Source organism: Furipterus horrens, unplaced genomic scaffold, assembly GCF_987537825.1.
Source record: "Furipterus horrens unplaced genomic scaffold, mFurHor1.1.pri manual_scaffold_8, whole genome shotgun sequence".
In the NCBI taxonomy this organism is placed as follows: Eukaryota; Metazoa; Chordata; class Mammalia; order Chiroptera; family Furipteridae; genus Furipterus; species Furipterus horrens.
Window position 1 is genome coordinate 107,846,615 of NW_028327178.1, and position 22,876 is coordinate 107,869,490.

At 55.0% G+C, this 22,876-nt stretch overlaps 1 protein-coding gene across 1 annotated transcript; it reads left to right on the plus strand.

The window, feature by feature from the left end:
• Nucleotides 1-15,143: 15,143 nt before the first annotated feature.
• On the plus strand, nucleotides 15,144-20,331 carry PCK1 (phosphoenolpyruvate carboxykinase 1). The gene is made up of 10 exons (XM_090286598.1): nucleotides 15,144-15,249; nucleotides 15,406-15,670; nucleotides 16,109-16,290; nucleotides 16,668-16,871; nucleotides 17,003-17,190; nucleotides 17,551-17,713; nucleotides 18,141-18,365; nucleotides 18,457-18,588; nucleotides 18,973-19,068; nucleotides 19,296-20,331. The coding sequence occupies exons 2-10, from the start codon at nucleotides 15,447-15,449 to the stop codon at nucleotides 19,748-19,750; spliced, it is 1,869 nt and encodes a 622-aa protein (XP_090142724.1). The 5' UTR covers nucleotides 15,144-15,249; nucleotides 15,406-15,446; the 3' UTR covers nucleotides 19,751-20,331.
• Nucleotides 20,332-22,876: the final 2,545 nt, after the last annotated feature.

The window sequence follows — 22,876 nt, forward strand, 5'->3', positions numbered from 1 at the left end:
TTGGGCTGAATGGGTCTCGTTTGTGGGCGGCCGGCCGGTTCCCTGAAGGATGCTTGGCAGCATCTCCGGCCTCCATCTACCCAATGCTGGTAGCCCGCCCAGTCGTGACAATCAAAGATGTCTCTGGATATTGCCCAATGTCCCCAGAGCATAGGTCGGAGGGACCTCTTCACCCAGACCCCGGAGGAGCTTGAGGACCCCGGAGGATACCCGCACCTTTCCAAACCCCCACCAGCCCAGGGTTTTGCTTGGATTCTCCCTGTTGGAGATTTAATCTCTTTTGCCCGTTTGATGGCAAATATCAAGTGGTCATTATGAATCAAGTGTCTGGAGGATCATCTATTGGAGAACGAGGCTCAGCCTCTGCCCTAGGAGACCCCCCAGAGGCCCCCGTACCCCCTCCTGGCAGCTCTCTCCCTGCTCACAGGGGTCACAAGGCCATGGACGAGACCAGAGCTTTGCGACCTCACCGCAGTCCAGAGCGGGACACTCCTGGGCCCTGCAGTGACAAACCTGGTCGGCGAGGAAAGACTGCTCTCAAGAGCTCAGCCTTTTCCTTAGGCAGATGCCCGTGATATTGACGAGCGCCGTAACCTGGGGGACGGGAATTTACGGCGCTCGGTCACAAATTCCTGGGCGAGATGGGGACCGTGAGAGAGTCCCCAGCAGTGACTGTGAGCAGATGAACTGAGATTCCGTGGGTTCTCCCCTGGCCTCTCTCCTTTCTGATGTCAATCTGACTCCCAGTTGTAGGTGCACCTCACCCGACACCTTGATACTGACCACAACGTGGCTTTTGAGGACAGAGTTCACACCAATGTGTCTACACTCCCGTTTTCTGTTCTGTTTTCCCGGTGCCTGTATTTGTCTGTGTTACTGTTCAGTGTAAAACATCTCTCCCCAGCGGAACTCGGTGGTCCGTAAATCTCTGTATCATGACCCGAGGCGTGGCATCCATCGTCATTTGGACTCACGTCTGGGAAGGCCTGGCTAAATGAGTACAAGTTCAAATTATTTTCCAATTAACAAAAGGTATTTCATTACTTTCAGGATGAGCAAGAACCCGGCTAGGCCACGAAGACAATCCCATTCTTTAGGGAACTATTAAGTGAACAGACAGGAATGACTTGGAACTTCATTTAGTGAGCTGCGTATTGATTACCCATCTGAGCCCATATAGACTCCCCACGGAGAGCAAAGCGCGTCTCCGGGCCCGCCTCTGTTCATGTGTTTGAAAATAGTGTTGTGTTCCTACGCAGTTTCCGCAGCCCCCAGGAGCTGCGCTGACACCGTCAGTTTGCTTAGCAAAGGCGCTCTGCAGAGACCTCGGGGGGTGAACTCGAACCCGGCCTCTGGCAGAATTCCTATTAAACGTATGGAACCAACGAGGTTCATTGGGTTCGCACCCCTCTTGTCCCACGTGGAGGACAATTGTTCCACGTGTGTCAGGTGTGTGATGTTCCTGTCATGCTACTGATTATAGAGGCTTCACATAAGTTCATGTGGGGCACCCACGTTTCATTGGGTGCTGTTTGACCTCTTTTTAAAAACATTATTTATTTATTTGTTTGTTTGTTTTTAGAGAGCGGGGAAAGGAGAAAGAGAGGGAGAGACATATCACTGTGTGGTTGCCTCTCACCCGCGCCCCCAACTGGGGACCTGACGTGCAACCGAGTCATGTGCCCTGACTGGGAATCGAACCAGCGACACTTGGCTCACAGGCTGGCGCTCAATCCGTTGAGCCACAGCAGCCAGGTGTTTGACCTCTTGATATTTTACTGAAAAATAAATAATTTTACAAATTTTAAAGCCGAGTTCACATGCACTTGCTCCCTACCTTTTTCTAGCAGGTGACCATGGCCGTGAGGTGTGCCGGCGAGCTCACGGGCCTGGGCGTCAGCAGACCCGGGCCAGCTTCGGGTTCTGTCTCCAATGAGCTATACAAATTTCTTTGATATTTGGCTTCATTATTTTTGAGTAATCTTCCATTTTCCCACCTATCAGAGTTGTGAAGATCGAATTTGGGAAGCCAGGGGCGGTGGGACGGGGAGGGTGGCACCGTCCGAAGACTCAAAGTAGAAATATTTTATACAAACCCCTGTCCACAGGGCCCCTTTGATCTGAAATCTGAAAATGGATGGGTTGGCCTATCAGGATTCTAAAAGGATCTTTCGGATTGTGTCCAGAAAGGGAGCCGTGGAGAAAACGGGAACCTGGAAACGCTGGCAGGCTGCCATTTAGAGATAACGTCAAGGTTAAGGCAGGAGATGCAGCACCCGCTGAGGAGGCCCGCGTTGGCCCCGGGCTACCTGGTCTTCAGTTACGCCTGTCTGAGGGCCAGGCAAGCGAGATCAGCAGTTGGGAAGTAGGTTGGGGGCTGCTGGGGCAGAGGTGGGAGCGTGGAGTGGCTGCTAATGGGTGAGGGGTTTCTTTAGGCCCTGATAAAATGTTCTAAAAGGGATCGCACAAATCCGTGAATACGGTAAAAACCACCGAATTCTATACTTTCATTTACTTATTTCTCTACGTTTTTCTTTATTTATTTTTAGAGACAGGAGAAGGGAGAGAGAAAGGGAGGAAGAGAAACCTCAGTGTGTGGTTGCCTTTCACGAGCCCCCAACTGGGAACCTGGCCCGCAACCGAGGCATGTGCCCTGACTGGGAATTGAACCTGTGACCCCTTGGTTCATAGGCCAGCGCTCAATCCACTGAGTCTCACCAGGCAGGGCTGAATTCTATACTTTTAAAGGATGAATTTTAGGACGTGTTAATTGCATCTCAAGAAAGTTGTTAGAGAGAGAGAGAGAGAGAGAGAGAGAGAGAGAGAAGAGGATTAGGAGGCTATGATTATAAAAACTTGAGATAGAATTTTTTTAAATCATTATTTCTGTTAATAAAAATTCTGCTTCCAGAAGCTGAATGGCTAGAAAGAGTTGGATTTTGGAGTCAAGAGACCTGGCTCTAGCCCTTGGGCACATCTCTCAACCCCCCAGCGCCCCAGGTTCCTCGTCTGGCTATTCGGGAATAGGATAAAATGATCCATGTGTTCCTTTCTGGCTCTAAAGACCCTACGGTTTCCAGGACTCTCTCCCGGTCTGCTTTCGTCCCCAGCACCACCCCAGAACACTCTCCTTTGGCCAGTACTTATGTGAAGAGAACCGACTGTGTTCCACGGCTTCGATACTTAATGTATTGGCTCTCCTTTCAGTGGGGCACCCTTAATGCAGGAAGTTCCTGATTCTTCTGAAACTGTCCTAGACGAGTCTGAAAACACTCAGACACCCCGGGCGCAGGTCATCCGAGCTGTGGCTGTCACCCTACTTTTACATAACCTTCTGGTTACATAATAATCAAGTTCAGGGCAGGAGAGCAGCGTCTTGACTTTAGTCTTGGGTCCAACACCTGCCCGTGGGCCTGAGTTATCACTTCATTGCTTTTTCATGATCCCTGCTTATCTCTCCTGCTGTTACTCACAGGGGCTTGAAAACATTAAGTACAGTTCTTCCTCTAATTAAGCTGATGAGGGACAAACAAGACTGTGGTTTGGGAGCGGCAGATAAGACCGTGTCCCAGGGCCATGCCGACTGAGGGCTTGAACCGAGCTGACATCTGAAAGTTAGGGCTGAGGGGGCTGGCAAGGAGGAAGGAAGAGCAGAGGAGTTCTGTTCCAGTCAGGAAAGTTTAGAGATGAATCACAAGCTCAGGGTCGGAAACCAAGTAATAAAAATCAGTGCTTGATAGTGGGCTGCCAGGCAGACAGCGGGCTAATGGCGACGTGACGATTGAATCCGGCGGGGAGCTGAGCCACGGGGAGACGGGGGCTGGATGGGAAGCTAAAGGAGGAAATCACAGAAGCCAGCTCAGCGGGGAGGGCAGAGGCGTCGTCTGTCACTTGGTCTTAGAAGAAATTAAGAAGCCAGACAAATTATGTGTACTTTCATCTGGAAACATGATCGGGCGGCCTGAGATTGGCACCCTGGGTTGGGGGGTGAGTGGCACTGGAGGGTCCTGTGAGTCGCCTTCTCTGACTCAGCCTGGGGACAGTCGGGACTTGCCAAACTGCGCAGGTGTCGATGAAGCGCGGGGCTGGGCGATGTCTGGGGTTTTGTTGGCCGTCCTTGCCTTTCCTGTTCCAAAAGGGAATAGAAGGTAAAGATAAGGACAGCTTCGGTGACGGAGGGCGTCTCTGCATCCAGCCACGGGCTGCCATGGTTACCTTGTTTGCTGTCACGTGGCTTAGACAGTCAGAAGGGGACACTGAGGCAGCCTGCTGGAGATCACACAGCTGGGCCCCCTCCCTGGGCACCCTTCTGGAACCTTCTGGTTAAACATGCCTCTCCCAGGGAGGGCGGAGGGTGGTCCAGCCCCAGGGGAGGGTTTCCAGGGACCACCTAGACTTGGACGCCATTGGTGTTGCCACCAAGAAGGAAGTGGACGGGGCCGCTCTGAACACTTGATCTCCTTCAGCACCGGGTTACCTTTGTCTGCTCTCTGTTGGCCACGGGTGCCCCAGAGAGGGCGCCTCCCTGTGTCCGGGGAACACGCGCACGAGGAAGCCAGTCCCGCTCACACAGCGGAGCTGCCTCGCCGGGGGCGCTGGCCACCCCGGGGAGCTTGGGGCCCACGGCCAAGCTCAGGCCTGCTGCCGGCACGAGTGGGGTCTGGAGAGGCGGGGCTTCTCCCTCAGAGCCCGCATCCGGTCCTGCCAGGTCAGGGCGGCCTCTGCAGGCGGGGGGGGGGGAGGGGGGGGGGGGAAGGCTCAGTCCCCTTCCAGAAGGTTCCCCCCAGTTCTCGTGTCAAAATCCTCACCAACTTCTCAGCCTGTGAACGCCGAGAGCAGGCCCTGCCCTTCACGGGGGGAGGGCCCGCGTCGACCCCAGCATTTTGTGCGTCTGCCCTGAAGCGAGGCTCCGGGCATGCCTGTGGGCTGTGGTTCGGGGCAGATCCCCCTAAACGGAGCCCAGAGCCAACAAAGCAAGCCTCCAGCGGCCTGCCCAGCCCCGGCTCATGTTTCAGGAGGATAATGGAAGGCATAATTTGTTTCCAGAGTGTAATTTTATTATATCTTCATGCAAAAAGGCAAGGTGGATTCTCTATTATTTTATAATGCCTCTATCAGTTTTCTAATACCCTGCTATTATAATAACCACGTTACTGAAAGTGATAAACAGGTAATTGCATTTCGTATCTGCTAGTATGTCATAATTCACCGCCGCAAAGTTCGCTCTTTCATTCCTACTTTCACGATTAAAACACTTTCCAATATTTTCCAAAGCGGCTCATGCGGGCGGCCCCGCCGGCTTCCTGCAACAAGCCTGCCTCTCTCCCATCACCTCTCTTTTCAGAAGGCGAATTACCCTGAAAGGTTTGATAAGGAAACGAATGTACGAATTAATAACGGCCAGAGAAAGGTCCCAGGAAAGCGAGGTGCGTGGGGGGGCCTCAGCTGGCGTTTGGGGACTGACTGTCTTACGATAAAAGACGAACTTACTGTCTCCCCACCGCTCTCCTTCCTGACTCGTCAGAGTTTTCGTTGGCACAGTTACGTCATTTTCCCTCTTTCTTTTTTCCTTTCTTTTTATTGTTGACACTATTCCACCCCCTCCTCCCAGCCCCCGCTCCCCCAGCCCCCTGGCTGGCACAGTTATATAACTGAGCATGAGGGAAATTATTGTTTAATTTCAAAAACAAATGAATCACGAATATGAAGTGCCCTTGGGCTTCACGCCTTTGTCTCAGGTGACTCCCGGCGCGACCTCGTGTTCTCCGAGACGGGGCCTGGGATGTGTCCTCACGTCTGACGGCGGGCATGCTGTTCCTCCGGGAGCCGTGGGCATTCAGGATGCCACAGGCACGGGCAGGGTTTACCCTGAGTACCCTGCGCCGAAAATCAAAGGCTTCAATGGTCAGGGCAAGTGCAGGGCCCTGTCCTGCGCTTTGCAGAACAAGGAGGGTCCCTGGCTCCCACCCACTCGATGCCCGTCCCGGTTTTTGTGAGAACCCCTCCAAAGCTCCCCACATTCCCAAAGGCGGCCCCGTGGCAGGTGGGTCTGAGGGTTCTGCTTCTAGGGGAGCCTGTGCCCGAGGAAGGGAGGCTTGGCCGGGCTCTCAGACATGCCCTGTCCCCCCGTAGCTCAACGCCCCTTCTGTCTTTGGCATCGGTCACTTGGCTAACCTACCGTCGATCCGGGTTAGTGCTGTTGAATTTATTCCTGCAAGATGCTTGCTTTCGGTTTTTGTTTTCTAAAAGAAGAATTGTTATACAAACAGGCTCTGCGGTCTCAGGAAAGAAGGGTAAAGTCTCCCATACAAATAACACCTGGAACCTTCTCGGTGATCTGTTAGAAACCTGAACAAGATATAACAGTGGCAGGAGTTTCAGGCCAGGGCATGTGCCCCGGGGATGTCCCCTAGAGGCATCAAGGGGGACATGTACTCCTCGCGACGTTTCCACAGCCCAGTGTTACAACCCCGAGCTTCCACCCTTACATTTAATGTTATGAGCAACACAGCAGTGGATAGCTCTTGGCCGGGGGAAGGGGTGGCCTTCTTCACCAACTCATGAGACTGATGTCTAGAACTGGAAAGTCAACATGCTGATTGGCAGTGAAACCAGAGCTGGGACCACTGGCCTTTGGAAACCCAATTATAATCTTATGGTGCTTAAAACTAGAGAATTCAAGCAAAGGGGTTGGTTAGATAAACAATTCACTCACTCATGCCACAGATATTGCTGAGCCCTTGTGGTCAGGACCGGGCCATAGCCGTGAGCAGGGCTGACAAGGTGTTTTCTGACACGGAGCTCCCATTTGCCTCAGAGATCCTGGGATTTAACACCTGGACAAAGGGAGACACTAAGGGCAAACAGTAATAAATGCCAGGAGAGAAACACAACGGTGAACCGAGTGTTGGTGGGTGCTGGCCAGGAAGCCCAGGCACACACCAGCCGGGCAGAGTGCTCCAGGCCGACAGCAGAGCAGGTGCAAAGGCCCCGAGGCAGGAGCGAAGGCAGCTCAAGGATGGGACCTGCTTCACTCAGGAAAGAGAAGCTGACTGTGAAGTTCTGAGGAGATCGCTGGGGCTCCCAAGGTCTGGCCGCGACCTGATCCCGAGGGTGGAGCGGGCCGACGGAACGGTTATAAAACAACAGGCTATAAATTTTCAGGATTCCTCCGGTCACTCTGTGTGCCTTTCCACGCCCGTCTCGCCCCTCGGAACACTGGCACAGTGTTTGGTCTGCGCACTGTACTCTGACACCTGTTAATCAGTAATCAGTGTCCCAGGCCCTGCAGAAGGTGGCATGAGGCGCCAGCGGGCACACGAGCCGCGAAGAAAGGCTGTTTTGTTAACACGCCAGTGCCTGCAGCCGGAGGTAACAGGCCCGTGTTGTGCGATTTCATCTCTGACTTGCACTTTTTCTTTTTAAAGGAACAACATATGTCACACGAAACTTTTCCTTTGACATGACACTGCCTGGAATAATCAGATACATAATGAACAATGAGGAGCTGAGCGTTTCTAAGTATATTCTGAGCAGCTATTCTCCAACATCGGTGTCTCTCAAATGTCACTTGTGGAGGGCTCGAGTGTTTGCCCCGAAGCACAGACCTTTCTCTGTTCCCCTCCCGGGTCCTTGAGAGCGTTCACATCTTTGTGGCGAGCTGTGGCAAGTCACTCCGAAACTAACGTGCTCAAAAGCTTGATTTTGCACAGCCCAGCCGGTGCCCATCAAAGCAGCTGGAACGTTCCCCCTGCAGAACTCACTGAGCTCTCGCCCCTGGAACTGTCAGATAGGCGCTCATTAGAATAATGTGACGGCTCAGGAGGAGACAGCTGACGAGCCCACCTTCGATTGTTAAAAGAGCAGCGAAGGAAGTCCACCCAGCTTCTCTGTCCCCCAGAATTAATTTGTCATCCGGAATCCACACACGCTCCTTCGTAGGTGGTCGCCGACCGGATGCAGTAACAGCCTCTCTCTGTCTCTGCACGTGGAGACTCGTTTTCACACGAAGGCCACCTGGGATGTGCACCAAAAAGGGGAAAAGCAGAGAGCTGAGGCCGCTCCGTGGGCTCCTTGTCTTCCGACCAGAGGCAGAGATGTCTGCACACTCGGAATCCAGCTTTAAACACGCGTGTGTTAAAAACATGCCTTGAGCCCAAGCACGTGAGCTCTTCAGTTCCCACCGCCGGGCAGCTCACTGAAAATCCAGTCATGCTGGCTGCAGGGGCATGGTGATTTTTTTTTTTTTTTAAGAAGTGCTCAACGTCCAGAATGGCCAACTTTTATCCTAAGAGTTACAGTTGGCTGAGTGGTAAAAACACAAGCCCCGAAGGACTAGTCCACAGCCAGCCATTGCGTCCCCGAGATGTCAGGGTGCGGCCAATGTCGGGCTCTGTGGCTGCATGTTGCGGCGGGGCTGGTGTAGTCCGTATGGGGGAAGGGTACCCGGGGACACCAGGGAGAGAACAGCCCGCCCCGGGGCCTGGGCTCAGCCTCGCCCCAGCACCCTCCGGAGGAAACGCAGTGGCCTGACTCACGGGAACAGCCCTCAGAGCCAGAGGCCGGCCTCGGTGCCGGGTGAGTCCTGGAGACAGGGCAGCTCACGCGGCCCATGGGGCGGCCCCGGCTCCCACACCATCCGGGCCACCCAGCACTGCTGGGGGGCGGGGTGGGGTACCGGGAAACAGCCCTCGGAGGGCGAAAGCATCCGCTGTCACAGAAAGTCAGGCCTGGCCGGCCTGAGTCACTGTGCAGATGGGGGTTGCGGGCGGTGCCGGAGAGCTCACTGGGGAGGGGATGTTCCGTGGACCACGGTTCCATCAGTTTCTGCAAACACGCTTGTTATTTAACAACGGCTGGTGGAGGGAAGATAGTATTAACAAAAACTAGGTACCCAGCTCAAGACTGGGCTTTTGTTCGGGAAGAAGAATTTTCAGCAGCTGGTGACTGGGATGAGGGGCCAGGAGGAGAGTGAATCCAGCCAGTCATCAGGGCTGTCAGGACACATGTCCCGCCTCAGGTACCCATGTGCCTGGGGCACCGCCCCCCCCCCCCCCCAAGGACACCGGGGCCCTCCCTGCAGGGGGAAATATTGAGCCAGCTCCTGGTTCTGATGGCCTTGGTGGGCAAATAGGACCCAATGCTCAGTGGGGTTGATTCACCTCTGGACAGAAGCTGGTGTCTGAAAGGTCAGACGCCCACTATTTTTCAACCCTGGAGCCGCAGACCTGGCTGCGTGGAGAGAGAGCTCGTGGGGCTTGCGAGCTGCGGCCAGCCCTGACCCAGAGGCCGCCTCCTAGACCCAGCTGGTGTTGGCCGTGTGGGCTCCGGCCGGGCAGAGAGGGCTGCAAAGGGGCAGCTGCCCCCTGGTGCCCTCCATCCAAGCCCAGGAAGAAGATTGCGTAACCTCAGCCGGCTTTCGGCAGAATGACCGCAGGACAGAAGTCAGCCTGGCTGAAAATGACAGAATCACAGCATCTGCTCCACCTGAGGGTGCGGAGGTCCCCCCGACCCCTGCTTCCCCTCTTCCCCTCTGAAATGCCAACTTCCTGTTGTAATGACGCCCGCGCCCCCACCCCCCAAGCTGGCTCTGATTCTCTGAACCCGCAGCCCATGGCCCAGTGTGCGTCCCCAGCAATTTCCTCCTTTACCATTTATCTTACTTGGTTGCCTCTTCAAAGGAGTGCAGGCTGGTTTGGGGAAGGGGCTTATTATGGGCTGGCATCTTTTCCATCAGACTCGGTGGTCCTTGTTCAGACAGACAGGGTTTTCTGGGTGCGTGGAGAGGGGCTTTGCTCCTGTACTAGCATCCGAGAACATCAGCCCCGAGGGGCCGTTTCCACTCTATCCCAACTTGGAAATATTTCAGGGTTCTACAGCCAAGTTAGGCGCCCTGGCCCCTGGCGAGATGTGCTGGCTCCTACCCGGGGGTGTGTGTCCTCGATCTTGGTGGTGTGACTTTCTCTCCCCGCCCCCGACTCCAGGAGAGGAACTGAGTGTGGGTTAGATGTACTGAGCTTGGGAATTATCCTCAGCACGGATCAGAAAAGACATCCTCTGTCCTGAGCCTTGACATTACAGAGAGGGGAGGAGTGTGCAGTGACCAGGGAGTGTTCAGTTCCCTAGCAAAAGTGGATCCATTTTCTCGTTGCAAGCTCAGCGCGTTGGATCGCTGTTCTGGGAACTAGGCCATCAGGCCTTTCGGCCCCGTGTCAGCCTGGGGCTGCTGACTTGGTGCGTGTGTTTGGGACAGAACGTGGCAGCAAACTTGTTCTTACTCTGTTTGCCGCGAACTCTCTCAGAAAGTGGACTTGCTCACTCTAGAGCTCTAGAAATCAGGGGCACTTGGAGTCACGAGGGCCATCTCAGGTTAGAGATGAGGAAACCGAGGCCGTAAGGGACCCACCTAGGGACACGCAGTGCCGCGCAGGGCCAGGATGGGGCCGCTGTCGCTCCGCCCCCTCTTCCCGCAGTCCGTGCTCGCCACACTAAAGTCACAGGCAAAGGATGGGGGTGGGGAGTGGAACACGGCGACTGGGGCTGCCGTCTGAGATCGGGTTCGCTCTGCCTGCGCCGTCAGCCTGCGGGGGAGAGCTGAGACCAAGTTGTACAAAATAAGGGCAGACTGGAGTTTTTAATTCTGTGTTGTCTTATCGTGGTGGGTGGTCTGTCCTTTTCACCCAGGGCAGTGGCACACCTAAGTCACCCCCCGTCCCCCTCTTTAACGCACGTGTGCCACACAGAAGCAAAGGCCTCCCGGCCCCCAGCAAGAGGAGAGGCCCAGCGAACGCAGCGCCCCCGGAGCAGGAACGGGGGAACAAGACAACACCCAAACCCACTGGGGCCTCCAAATCCACGGAGGGGAGTGTAGGTGGTGGGCCATCCACACGACTTCAGGGAGGGAAACGGCATGGGTGGGGGTCCCAGCCACCTCCACCCTGCACCGGCAATGAGAGTGAGACCCCCCTCCTCCCACGCTACTGTTGGGAGAAGAACCCACCCATGTCTCCTGAGTCTGGGCTCTGGGCAGACAGGGTTTAGGATCTCATCTCAGCGAGGACGCGTTTGGCTGCAAACGACAGGCCCCCCGACCAAAGCAGCTGAGACAGAGAGGGCCACCATCTATGTCACTGGCCAGAGAAGAGCAAGGCCAGGCATGGAACGTCAGCAGGTCTCCAATCTGCGTGTCCCGCCGCGGCCCTGAGTCCCAGCCTCCATATGAGCTGATAGCCGGCCTCCCCCATGTAGTGACTCTACTCTCTGAGGGACGCAGTCATTCACAGGACGGATGGGACAGGTCATGTTCAAGTCCCACACCTGAGTCCTTTCTGCACAACCCCAGCTCCTGTACGTCTCTCCGTAAACTTGGTGGAGAGGTAGCTGAGGACAATGAAGACGATTTTATGGATTTGCTATTTCAATGGGTCGCTAACGATTGTAACAGGAGAGAACCAGCCCTCGAAAAAGGGCCTAACACCCGGCGGTTAGCGTTCATGTAACATAATATCTGTGCGCATCTCTGCGGCAAAAATCCTGCTTTATTAGCGCACGCCAAGCAATGTGGTTTACCTCTAGGTTCATTTTATTTTTCACTGTGGAATGACTATGCAAACAAAATTATGACTCTCCCCGGGGAAAATCTCCTAATGATATAAATCGTCTTCTCCACATTCAGCCTGAGATTAATATCTTAAGACATTATGAGGCTATTTAAGAAAAGCGGGAAAGATTAGGGAGCGGGGTGATGGCTGGTGGGAGCCTGGATGGGGTTGGAGACGTGCCGTGTCCTAGGGTGGGCTCCAAAAAGCCCGCCCCCGCCCCAATATTCCCACCTCCACCCCTGGCCATTGTTCCCTCATCTTCAAAAGATCAGCCTGGGCTGTGTAATTTTTTTTCTTTTTTAATTATGGTAGACGTCACATGACATGAAATGAACTCTTTTACAGGCACAATTCAGTGTCATCTGGTACGTTCACAATTATGCAGCCACCACCTCCATCTAATGGTTCCAGAACATGTTCCTGCCCCCACGGGAGACCCCCTGCCCATTAAGCTGGATTAACACAATCTTTTAAGGACCTTTTCAATGATATAATTCTATGGCTCCAAAATAGGAAATGGACTCACTCAGCTCCATAGAAATACCCACCAGGCTGCAAAGACATGAAGATTGCCCCATGTATGTAGGACATCTAAATATTTGTCCCTAACAAACACACTGGGGGGGGGGGTGACGGGGACAACAGGGTCGCTGGGGCAAACGCTTCCAGGGCCAAGCATTGCACAGCCCCACAGTACTGGAAATTTCCAGAGCTGGGCCCCCTGGGAGTGGAGACCGGGTGTTGATTTGCACACATCTCTTTGGTTCCAGGACAAGCCATGGCATTTTCATTGTCAGTTTCTTATCACCTTCTGGACATCCACCGTCACCCCTCTGTCTACCAGACGAGGGTCATGCTTTTCTATGAATTCTGATTCCCAACCCGAGGGGCATTTTTGTGGCCGCCCCCTGGGTGGGAGGGAAGTTTCCTGTCCACCCCCATCAGGGACGCGGTGAGGTGGGGAGGTCATGGTCCTACAGTTAGGAGCTTCCACTTGGGAAAGGGGTCTGTTTGCACTCGCTGGGTCTCAGCCGTCTCGGCTCCCCAGTGAAAGAACGGGTTGCGATTGTGGACTTCCAATGTTTTCGGGTTCTGAAATTCCTTGCTCAAAGATCCAATATGTGGAGAGCTTCGAGCATGTCTTACTCAGCCTCCCCCCACAAAGAAGGGGCTCAGTGGACTCCCCCTCGTTCCCTCAAGCACAGGATGGAAACTACCCACCTTGACCCTGCGGGAACTCCAAGCGCTGGTATTGATGGTCTTCAGACCATCTGTTTACCGTCTGTGAATTTCTGCTTTTTCACTGGTCACCAGGTACCCAAGAAACATCAGTGTGCGTCACAAACTTCCTCAGAACCCTTCCAAGTTCAAGGTTCTATTCTCCATCGCTTACCTAGAACACAGCTGTTCCCCACCCCCATGCCCCGCCTGCTCACACCTCTGGAGTCTCCGAGGGCCCCGCCCAAGCTTCCAGGCTGCCTCGCTGATGGCTCTGTTCCCTACGGCACTGAGGACATTTGGGGAGACTCACCGCTCCTACTTTAATCGAACTTGTTGTTTCTGTCCTAGAAGACCCGGGACGTAAACACTTTGGATTTATGACTAGTGTTTAGAACTGCAAATGAGTTCTGGTTTCACATTTTTGTGTTCAGTCTATGTCCTCCCGGAGGGAATCAAACCTGTTACAGCTTCATCAGCTAAATGAACATGGGGTGTGAATGCATGTCTTTTTTCTTTTTTATACTTACCTAAGGAAGGATATATTTATTGATTTTAGAGAGAGAGCAAGGGAGAAAGAGAGAGAGAGAGAGAGAGAGAGGGGAACATCAATGTGAGAGAGAAACATTGATCAGTTGCCTCCCGTATGCTTCCTGACCTGGGATCGAACCCACAGCCTTTTGGTGAGCAGAACAATGCTCCAAACCACCGAGCATCCTGGCCAGGGCCATGTTGTGTCTTTATGGTCATGCATTGGGCTGGCTAATTTCACTGATGTCACCTGCTAAGAAAGACCCTCAGCCACACAGCATTATTACATCATGGTTGTATTTAGACAGGACACACACTTGTATGTGACTGATGATGCTACTGATAATGAATTCTAGGGACCTAAATGGGAACTAATTTAAAACTAGACGAAACAGCTCACATTGTATTGCTAGTGAAAGATTCCATTGGTTGAATAAAAATCTGAATAAGTGGGCCACGGGTGGATGGTTTTGGCGGAAGGTGGGGGTGTGTGTACACAGTGCTGTAGTGAGAAGGGAGCCCTCCGGGACAGTCCCCTAAATGCCCCTGGTCTGAGACTGTCATTCCCAGTGCGTTCTGTCTGCCCAGCTCCACACAGACGCCCCCACAGACTTAGCACACACGCCGGGGGCAGGCAGGCGAGCCCCCACCCAGTCTCGTTGGTGGGATGGGGTCCCCCTGAGCCATCGGGTTGGCTGTGGGGAGTCAGGGCCTGGCCCGCAGCTCCTGACTCCTTACCCAGTTCTCTCGAAACACCAGCAACCACTCCATGGTTCACCGAACTGGACGGAAGCTCCAGCAGCTTGGAAAGCACATTTTTAAAAAGCGCTGTTATAAAGGTCTCGTTGCTCAAGGATAACCAAGCAAAAGGGCCAAGCCCTGCCCCGCTCCGCTCCCCAGATGCTCGGACTCGCGAGGGCAATGAAAAGTGACCGCCGGTGCCAGGAGTCACTGCACCCAGCCCAGAACTACTTGGAGAACACACAGAAGGTTCCAGAAGGGGCAACAGCATCTCACAAGGGCTCCAGAGCCCAGCTCGCCCTGCAGCCCTCGCCCTGATGCCCCCCCGGCCAGGGAGCTGGGAGTAAGCTGCTCTGCCTCTCTGTGCCTCAGTTTCCTCATCTGGATGTAGAGTTGTTCATTCCAACTCAGAGGCTGCTCATGAGTCAGCTGATGCAAAGCACAACGTTCACCTTCCGGTCGTTCTGTGCCTGCTGCGTGCCAGGCACTGTACCTATAGAAAATGAACAAAACGGACAGAAATCCCTGCCCTTGTGTTTGGGGTCAGAGCACACAGTGAAAACTCAATGGGGTGATTCGTCCCCAGTTAGGTCAGACCTCTGCCAATAAGTCACCCGTTGGCCAGCATTTGGGCACCTCCCTCCCTGGGGCTTGTCACCGTGGGCTGACACCTACCAGTGGGGTGTCCTGCCAACCAGCTGCCATCAGCACACACAATGTGCTGCCAGCTTGTGCCCCGGACACACTCGAAGTCCGGGAGCGGCTCCCGCCCGCTAGCCCCCGGCCCCTCCCACCCGTGTGTTTTGCATCAGCAGGGAGCTGGGTCAAAGTTTAGTCAATCCAAAGTTGTGTAAGGACCTCCTGGGGACGGTCGAGGGGTCGGAGGCCTCTCAGAGTTTATCTCCCTGGGGTTCATTGTGGGGAGCCGGTCCGAAGCGCCGCTGTGGCTGCGATCCAGAGACCTGCCCCTGACGTCAGGGACGAGCCTCCCGGGTGGGGCCAAGGGGCGGGACCTTTCTTCTCCAGGGCAAATAAAGCCAGGTGGCTTGCCCACCAGACACCAGACGCGGCCTTCCCACAGCGAAAGCACGCTCACCAGCGGGAAGAACCCCACCGCAAGCCTTGGGTCTCTGATCGAGATCGCCCAGAGAGAAGGAAGGTAGGCCAGGCTTCTGCGTTTACAGCACTAACAACCCCGGAGATAACACCAACCCGAGTCCTTTTTTCCTCCCAGCTACCACCCTCCGGGGGTGTGTGGCCCAGCACAGCACGCGGCGCTCACCGGAGGCGCTGGTTCCCGCACTTTCTGTTTCAGGGAACATCAGTGTCTGGGGCCCTCAGCACAGCTCTGCAGAAATGCCTCCTCAGCTGCAAAACGGTCTCAACTGCTCAGCCAAGGTCGTCCAGGGCTCCCTGGATAGCCTGCCCCAGGCGGTGCGGGAGTTCGTGGAGAGCAGCGCCGGGCTGTGCCAGCCCGACCACATCCACATCTGCGACGGCTCCGAGGAGGAGAACCGGCGGCTGCTCCAGCAGATGGAGGAAGCGGGGACCATCAGGAGGCTGAAGAAGTACGACAACTGGTGAGTGTGGAGAGAGGTGGATGAAGGTCTCTGGGGGGAGCGGCTGTAGACCCTGGAGAAACTATGTAATGGCCAGAACCATACAGACTTCAGTTTAATAACATTTGGGAGAGCCCACGTCTTCAACGAGACAGCAGAGACGGACACATGCTTTTGCAAACTAGATCCTGGGTAGGCACGGAAGTCAGACCATCCCTGCCATCACAGACTGGCTCACAGCCTGGTAAAAGTCTCCTTGACCACGTCTCAGCCGGTGTGGCTGTCCTTGTCCATAGAGCACCGTCAGGGTGCCTTCTCGGCCCCTGCTAGGTGGGGGGTGGGGGGAGGACACAACAATGAATAAACGGGTCCCTTCCGAGCCGACGCTTGGCTGAGGGCATCCAGCACACAGGTGCCTTCCCTCTCCGATCCTAATCTGTGTGTTTTTGATTTTGGCAGCTGGCTGGCTCTCACTGACCCCAGAGACGTGGCCAGAATCGAAAGCAAGACGGTCATCATCACCCAAGAGCAAAGAGATACGGTGCCCATCCCCAAGAATGGCCCCAGCCAGCTGGGCCGCTGGATGTCGGAGGAGGACTTTAAGAAGGCGTTCAATGCCCGATTCCCGGGGTGCATGAAGGGTAAGGGCAAAATATCCGCCAGCCTTGTATCGGCATGTCTGTCCTCACAGTCGTTGGCACAGTCAGGGAAGCTCCCGTGGCCTCCGAGATCTTTAAATTCTATACCTGAAATTGGCAACATATTAAAAACATACAGCTCAGGGTTAGGTTTACATGCCGTCTCCTAGGAACACAGAGACGATTTGCATGCGTGGTGGCAGCCAAACTGCATGTTTGCAGACACTCTTCTGTTTTGGCATTCTGTTAACTTTCTGGGGACTCATGTAAACTGGGAGCTGGTGGCAAGCAGGGTGTGGTGTCCCCCAGAGAAAACAGGGTTGGTCGCCGAGAGTCCCAGGTCCTTTCTCACCAGCACCCCCATCTGCCTGGCCCCGCAGGGCGCACCATGTACGTCATCCCGTTCAGCATGGGGCCCCTGGGCTCGCCTCTGTCCAAGACGGGCATCGAGCTGACAGACTCGCCCTACGTGGTGGCCAGCATGCGCATCATGACAAGAATGGGGACACCTGTCCTGGAAGCTCTGGGCGACGGGGAATTCGTCAAGTGCCTCCATTCCGTGGGGTGCCCCCTGCCGTTAAAGAGTAAGTACATCATTTCAAAATCCAAAGCTAGAATTCTTTAAAGCCAGCTTAGCCTTAAACCCCGGGCCTGTCCTCCGGGGACGCCAGGCGGGGTCCCGCCGCGCTGACGGGGGCTGTGTCTTCCCCGGCAGAGCCTTTGGTGAACAACTGGGCCTGTAACCCAGAGCTGACGCTCATCGCCCACCTGCCCGACCGCCGGGAGATCATCTCCTTTGGGAGTGGGTACGGCGGGAACTCGCTGCTCGGGAAGAAGTGCTTTGCCCTCAGGATGGCCAGCCGGCTAGCCAAGGAGGAAGGATGGCTGGCCGAGCACATGCTGGTAAGCCGCAGGGAACTCTGAGTGGGCAGGCGTGGGAGCCGGGCGGGGGCCGCGCCTGGCAAAGGCGTATGGCATTCCAGCACCCACCCGGCGAGAGCCAGCACTGCCCGAGGACAGATTCAGAAATTCCACCCCAAACTGTGAATGCACTCGTGGGTGTCCCTTTTTGAAGGACTTCAAACCCCACCAGGCCCATAGAGATGTTTTGAGCATCATCCAAAACATTTGTTTTGATACCTGAAGAAAGAGATGTGGGGAACCCCCACACCCCAGCTTGAGGGGCTCCTAGGCACAGTCTGAGGCCAGAGCAGTGACCCCTGACTGGAAGGAAGAGCTGAAAGAGGACTCTTGCCTCTGCAGATCCTGGGCATCACCAGCCCGCAGGGCCAGAAGAAGTACTTCGCTGCTGCCTTCCCCAGCGCTTGCGGGAAGACCAACCTGGCCATGATGAACCCCAGCCTCCCGGGCTGGAAAATCGAGTGTGTCGGGGATGACATCGCCTGGATGAAGTTCGACCAGCAAGGTGACCCTCAGAGGCCCCGCGGGTGCCGATAGTCATGGGGTCTTAGGGAATATGAGGCTTTTGCAGACATGTCAAGTGCCCCCGAGTTCAGGCTATTTGGGTTTTTAATTTAGGTATTGTAGGCCTTGGGAAGTCTCAGAAATATGCGTCCTATGTAAGCATTCTTCTTCTCAAGATCCCACCTGGATTGAAACGGGACCCTATGTGGCTGTTTACATAATACTTGGGTTAAACCAGTTCTGGTGGGAAACTGATGTGGAGGAAAGGGCTGGAAAGAGAGTGGCTTGGATGAGAAAAGAGAGTTATGTGCCAAGGAGGAGGGGAGACTAGATCTGGGAACTTGGCACAGACATGAGCGTGGAGGGGGGGTCAGAGGACACGCTTTGCTCCGTGTTCACCTCTACTTCTCGGGTTTAAAACTTTCCAGGCAACTTAAGGGCCATCAACCCAGAAAACGGGTTTTTCGGTGTCGCCCCTGGAACCTCTGTGAAGACTAACCCCAACGCCATCAAGGTCATCCAGAAGAACACCATCTTCACCAACGTGGCCCAGACCAGCGACGGGGGCGTTTACTGGGAGGGCATCGACCAGCCGCTGGCCCCCGGTGTCAAGCTCACCTCATGGAAGAACAAGGAGTGGACCCCCGAGGATGGTAAGCGCCCCCTGAGGCCCCGATGCTCCAGCTTGTGGGCGCCCTGTGTTTGGGCCAGGTGCTCAGGGTGTCTCTTCTCTGCCTGTTGTAGGGGAACCTTGTGCCCACCCCAACTCGCGGTTCTGCACCCCCGCCAGCCAGTGCCCCATCATTGACCCTGCCTGGGAGGATCCGGAGGGGGTGCCCATCGAGGGCATCATCTTTGGAGGGCGCCGACCTGCTGGTGAGTCCCCCCATCCAGGCTGGGAGGGTCTGTGAAATCGCTCCTTGTCCACGTCCTTGTCAGAGGGTGCTGGACACCGAGCTTCCTTCCCAGGCATCCAGGATGAGGGGCGAGCTCGGATGTGTGGTAGAAGCTCCCCTTCCGGCTGCCGGGAGCCTTTCTGGACCCCCGATCTAATGTAGCTTTACCCACCTTCCTCTTGGCTGTGCAGCCGGGTGGTAGAACTCAGATGCTTTCCTGCCCTTTGGCTCTGAGGACAAAGATGTGGCGGAATTAGAAAGACGCTCTTCTGCTTCTGTGTCTTTCCGTTGTAAGAGGTGACGGCGCCGGCCGAAGCGCCGGAGTGTCAGAGCCTTGAAGGATCATTTCTTCTTTCCTGTTAAGGTGTCCCCCTCGTCTACGAAGCTCTCAGCTGGCAGCATGGGGTGTTCGTCGGGGCGGCCATGAGGTCCGAGGCCACAGCGGCCGCCGAACACAAAGGTAAATCCGAGTTAGTCTGAAACCCCAAAGATTGGTGACTGGCACAGCTCTGTCTCTGTCCATCTGTCTCTGTCTGTCTCTCTGTCTCTCTCTCTCTTTGCATCTGTATCTCTCTCTTCGTCTGCGTACAGAGAGAGGAAGCCTAGCATGCTCATGTCGACAATAGCCATGTCAACACTGTCCGCAGAGAGCATCATTTACCAACAGGGTCCCCTCTCCATTGACAGGCAAAGTCATCATGCACGACCCCTTCGCCATGCGGCCCTTCTTCGGCTACAACTTCGGCAAATACCTGGCCCACTGGCTCAGCATGGCCCAGCGCCCCGCAGCCAAGCTGCCCAAGATCTTCCATGTCAACTGGTTCCGGAAGGACAAGGACGGCAAGTTCCTGTGGCCTGGGTTTGGAGAGAACATCCGGGTGCTGGAATGGATGTTCAACCGGATCAACGGGGAAGGCGGCGCCCAGCTCACCCCCATCGGCTACATCCCCAGGGAGGGCTCCCTGAATCTGAAAGGCCTGGGAGACATCAACACGAAGGAGCTCTTTGACATCTCCAAGGAGTTCTGGGAGAAGGAGGCGGCAGACATCCAGGCATACCTGCAGGAGCAGGTGAACGCCGACCTGCCCTACGAAATCGAGAGGCAGATCCTGGCCCTGAAGCAGAGAGTCAGCCAGATGTAACCAGGCCCAGAGCCTCACCCTTCCGATCACCCCCTTTCCAGTCTGGCAGGCGGACCGGGAGCTCGAGAGAGTGGAGTTCCCTGAGCTGACGCTGCCTGCCACACCGCAATGACCACGCCGATGAGCAGACCTGAAAGACACGCCTTAATCGTTCCGATAAGACCACAGGGCACAGGCTAGAGACCAAGGAGATGGGGGAGGGAACCTTAGCACGTCACCAAAATTCACGATTCAGTGCACATCTGTTCAGTCTGAAGGGCACTCAGACATGTCATTTTTCACTGTAGTTATATAAGTTAGTAGCTGTAATGCACAGGAAAAAAAGTACTTGAGCTGTATATACGAGTGTGTGTGTGTGGTGTGTTCGTGCACGTGCGTTTGTGTGCTATTATCTAAAATGTATTTAATACCTCGGAAAAATCTCGGGCAAGATTACCTACTAGTTGTTGCTGGAAATGTCGCTTTATTATTAATATGTGTGTTTAAATTATTTTTATATACTGTTGTTCTTACCTTTGCCAAATTTCAATTTGTCTCTTAACACTTCTTGGAAAATTGCAAAATAAACTTTTATAGAAAGATGGATTTGTTCGCTTGGTTTTTAAAAATCTTGAGCCACCAAGAAGAGAGGGCCCTTTGGGAAAACACCTTGTGATTCAAATGCCCTCAGAAGAACATGGGGACGTTGTGGGTGAATTGGAGGGTGGAGGGGAGCGCAAAGGGCTCTGATGGGGAGGTGTGGCCAGGGAATGTCACCCAGAGAGCACAGGGCGCCACCCTGTGGTTTCCTGAATTAACCACTAGTTAGGGTCTAGAAACCTTTAAAGGTGGGTCTTGCGTAACCGGAATGGGAAAGTTTAAAATGAGCTTTGTGACAAAAACTTGGGTCTGGGCATTGGGCTCCTGCAAGAATGACATTGGAGCCAGACTCACAGGCTTTTGTCCACACGCTCTTCTGAGTTTTCTCGGTGCCATCCACAGAGAGGACAGGAGAGGAGAGAGAAAGTGTCCTTCCAAAGGAACAGCCGAGGGCGCCTCCAAGGCCCGAGCACTAACTGAGTGCCGTCTGTATACCAGGCACCGTGTCAATCGTGGGTTGCCCCTGGGGTCGGCTGGAAGCCCTCGCCTGGTCGCTCTGCTCCCAGCGTCGATCGGGTGCTGGGGAATAACCCAGGCAGGCCAGAACTTGACCCGGCCCCATTCATTCTGCAGAGAAGCCTGACTTCCTCAAGTTGTTACCTTTCCGGGCCCAGGCCAGGCAAGTGGCTTCATTCCTCCGCAGGTTAATCACACACCTGGCGCTCCTTTCACAGACTCGGCTGTTCCCCTAATCTGCCTTGCACCCCGCAACGGTGCCACGTGGAAGGTAAAGCCGACATCACCCCAGTTTTATCTATGGGAAAACTGAGGCCAGGAGTGTCCCCGGGGCTGGGAAATAGCGACCAGAGTTTTCTGTCCCTTTAAGAAACTGAGAGAAGACCCAGCTCTCCTGACAGAGTCACATTCTGATACCAAGCCCGCAGGGGTGGTGGGGTGGTGGGGTGGTGGGACTGATTGGGATTAAGTGCTATTAATTTAAATCAGGGCTTTCAGGCCGGCTTGCTTTTTCTCGGCGTGAACCTCTGACTCAGAAACAGAATGTCTAAGAGAAACAAAACAGAAGGTAGCCCACCTTCGGCTTCGGAGGTAGCTTCTTAGGCCCCTGCCAGGGGCTTCCGGGACAGAGCCTGGGCACCAGTGTTAAAATGCATGCCCCAGGCTCAGGGTCCTAGTCTTGCCCTCAGCAGCTTTTACCCCTTTGCAGGTGAAGTTGGCCATTTTGGAATTCCTCAGGCTCCTACCCAACATCACCCACTCATCCAGTAGACGGGTTCAACCACATTGCCACCAGGCTCTCGAATCCTGGAGGACAGCCTGGAGGAGGTGCTTTAAATAGAATAAGAGTTTTCAAGGGACCAGAAGGATTCAACAGTTGCCATTGATTAAGTTCCCGACTCAGTTTCCCCAAGTTGTTCCAGCTGAGTGTTCCATCCAGCTCCAAGTCACGGTCCCTGTGTGCATGTGAGACCCATCAGGACATTATGATGTTATCTCACTGAGGCCCTCGGAATGGGAGTGGCTCACCATTGGGAGAATGAAAACCCGGTGTCTTGATTTCTGGTCAGCCCTCCCCACGTGACTCCAAATCAACACTAGGACTGACGTCTTCAATGGGACCCAACACAGGAGCTGCCCCTGACCTCTGTGGGTTCCCGGAGCCATGTGGGAGTCTGGGTGAAAGGCCAGACTCAGTTGGTACACAGCAAACATTGAACCAGGACAACAAACCTGTCCTGTGCTCACCAGAGGCAACAGGGAGCTTGGCAGGTGGGCTGGGCTGGTGGGGCCTCATGCATTTGGGATCAGCGGTGGCAGGGCCCCCTCCTTTCTCTCCCTCGCCCCTCAAGCCCACCCTAACCCAGAGCCCCTGCCTGGGTGCCACATGTGTGTTCCTTCCAGAGCTTTAAGACCATGGGCACAGGACCTGGAGGCTCTCTGACCTCTGCGGTGACCTCTGTATTGTGATCGCTGTTGCCAGTTACAGTAACAGGGACCAGGTGAGGGCATCCGAGGGAACGGGCTTCCTCCTCCCTACCCTCTTCCGTTCCTGGAGCGGACAGTGGTAAACACTGGTGACCTTGGTCACCTTCCAGCTCTGCCTCTGGCCAGCAGTGTCACCTGAAGTGACACTCTCCTCTGTGCCGTGGGGTAACACCGGCCCTGCTGGGGTCTGCTGAGGAGGAACTGGGATAGCCAGCCCAGCGCAGACCCCTCTTCCAGCAGCGCTGAGCGCTCAGACGGCTGTACCAACCCCAACCCTGGTTTCCCAGCTGTGAGGGGGGCATCATGGCCGCACCTCTTCGGGAGGGCTGCTGAGGAGACCCAGGGAGATGGCGCACACAGGGGCCCAAGCCGCGGCGGGCCCGTGAGGACAGCAGTTCTCACTGCCTTTTCTCCGGGTCTTCAGTCGAGCTGTGATGGTGCCGCACTGAGGGGCAGGGACGCCACTGCCTCCCACGCAGCTGGCCCCCTAGGGACAGCCCTGGCTCCGGGGTGGGAATCGGCCTCAGGCCGCCTCCCCTGCTC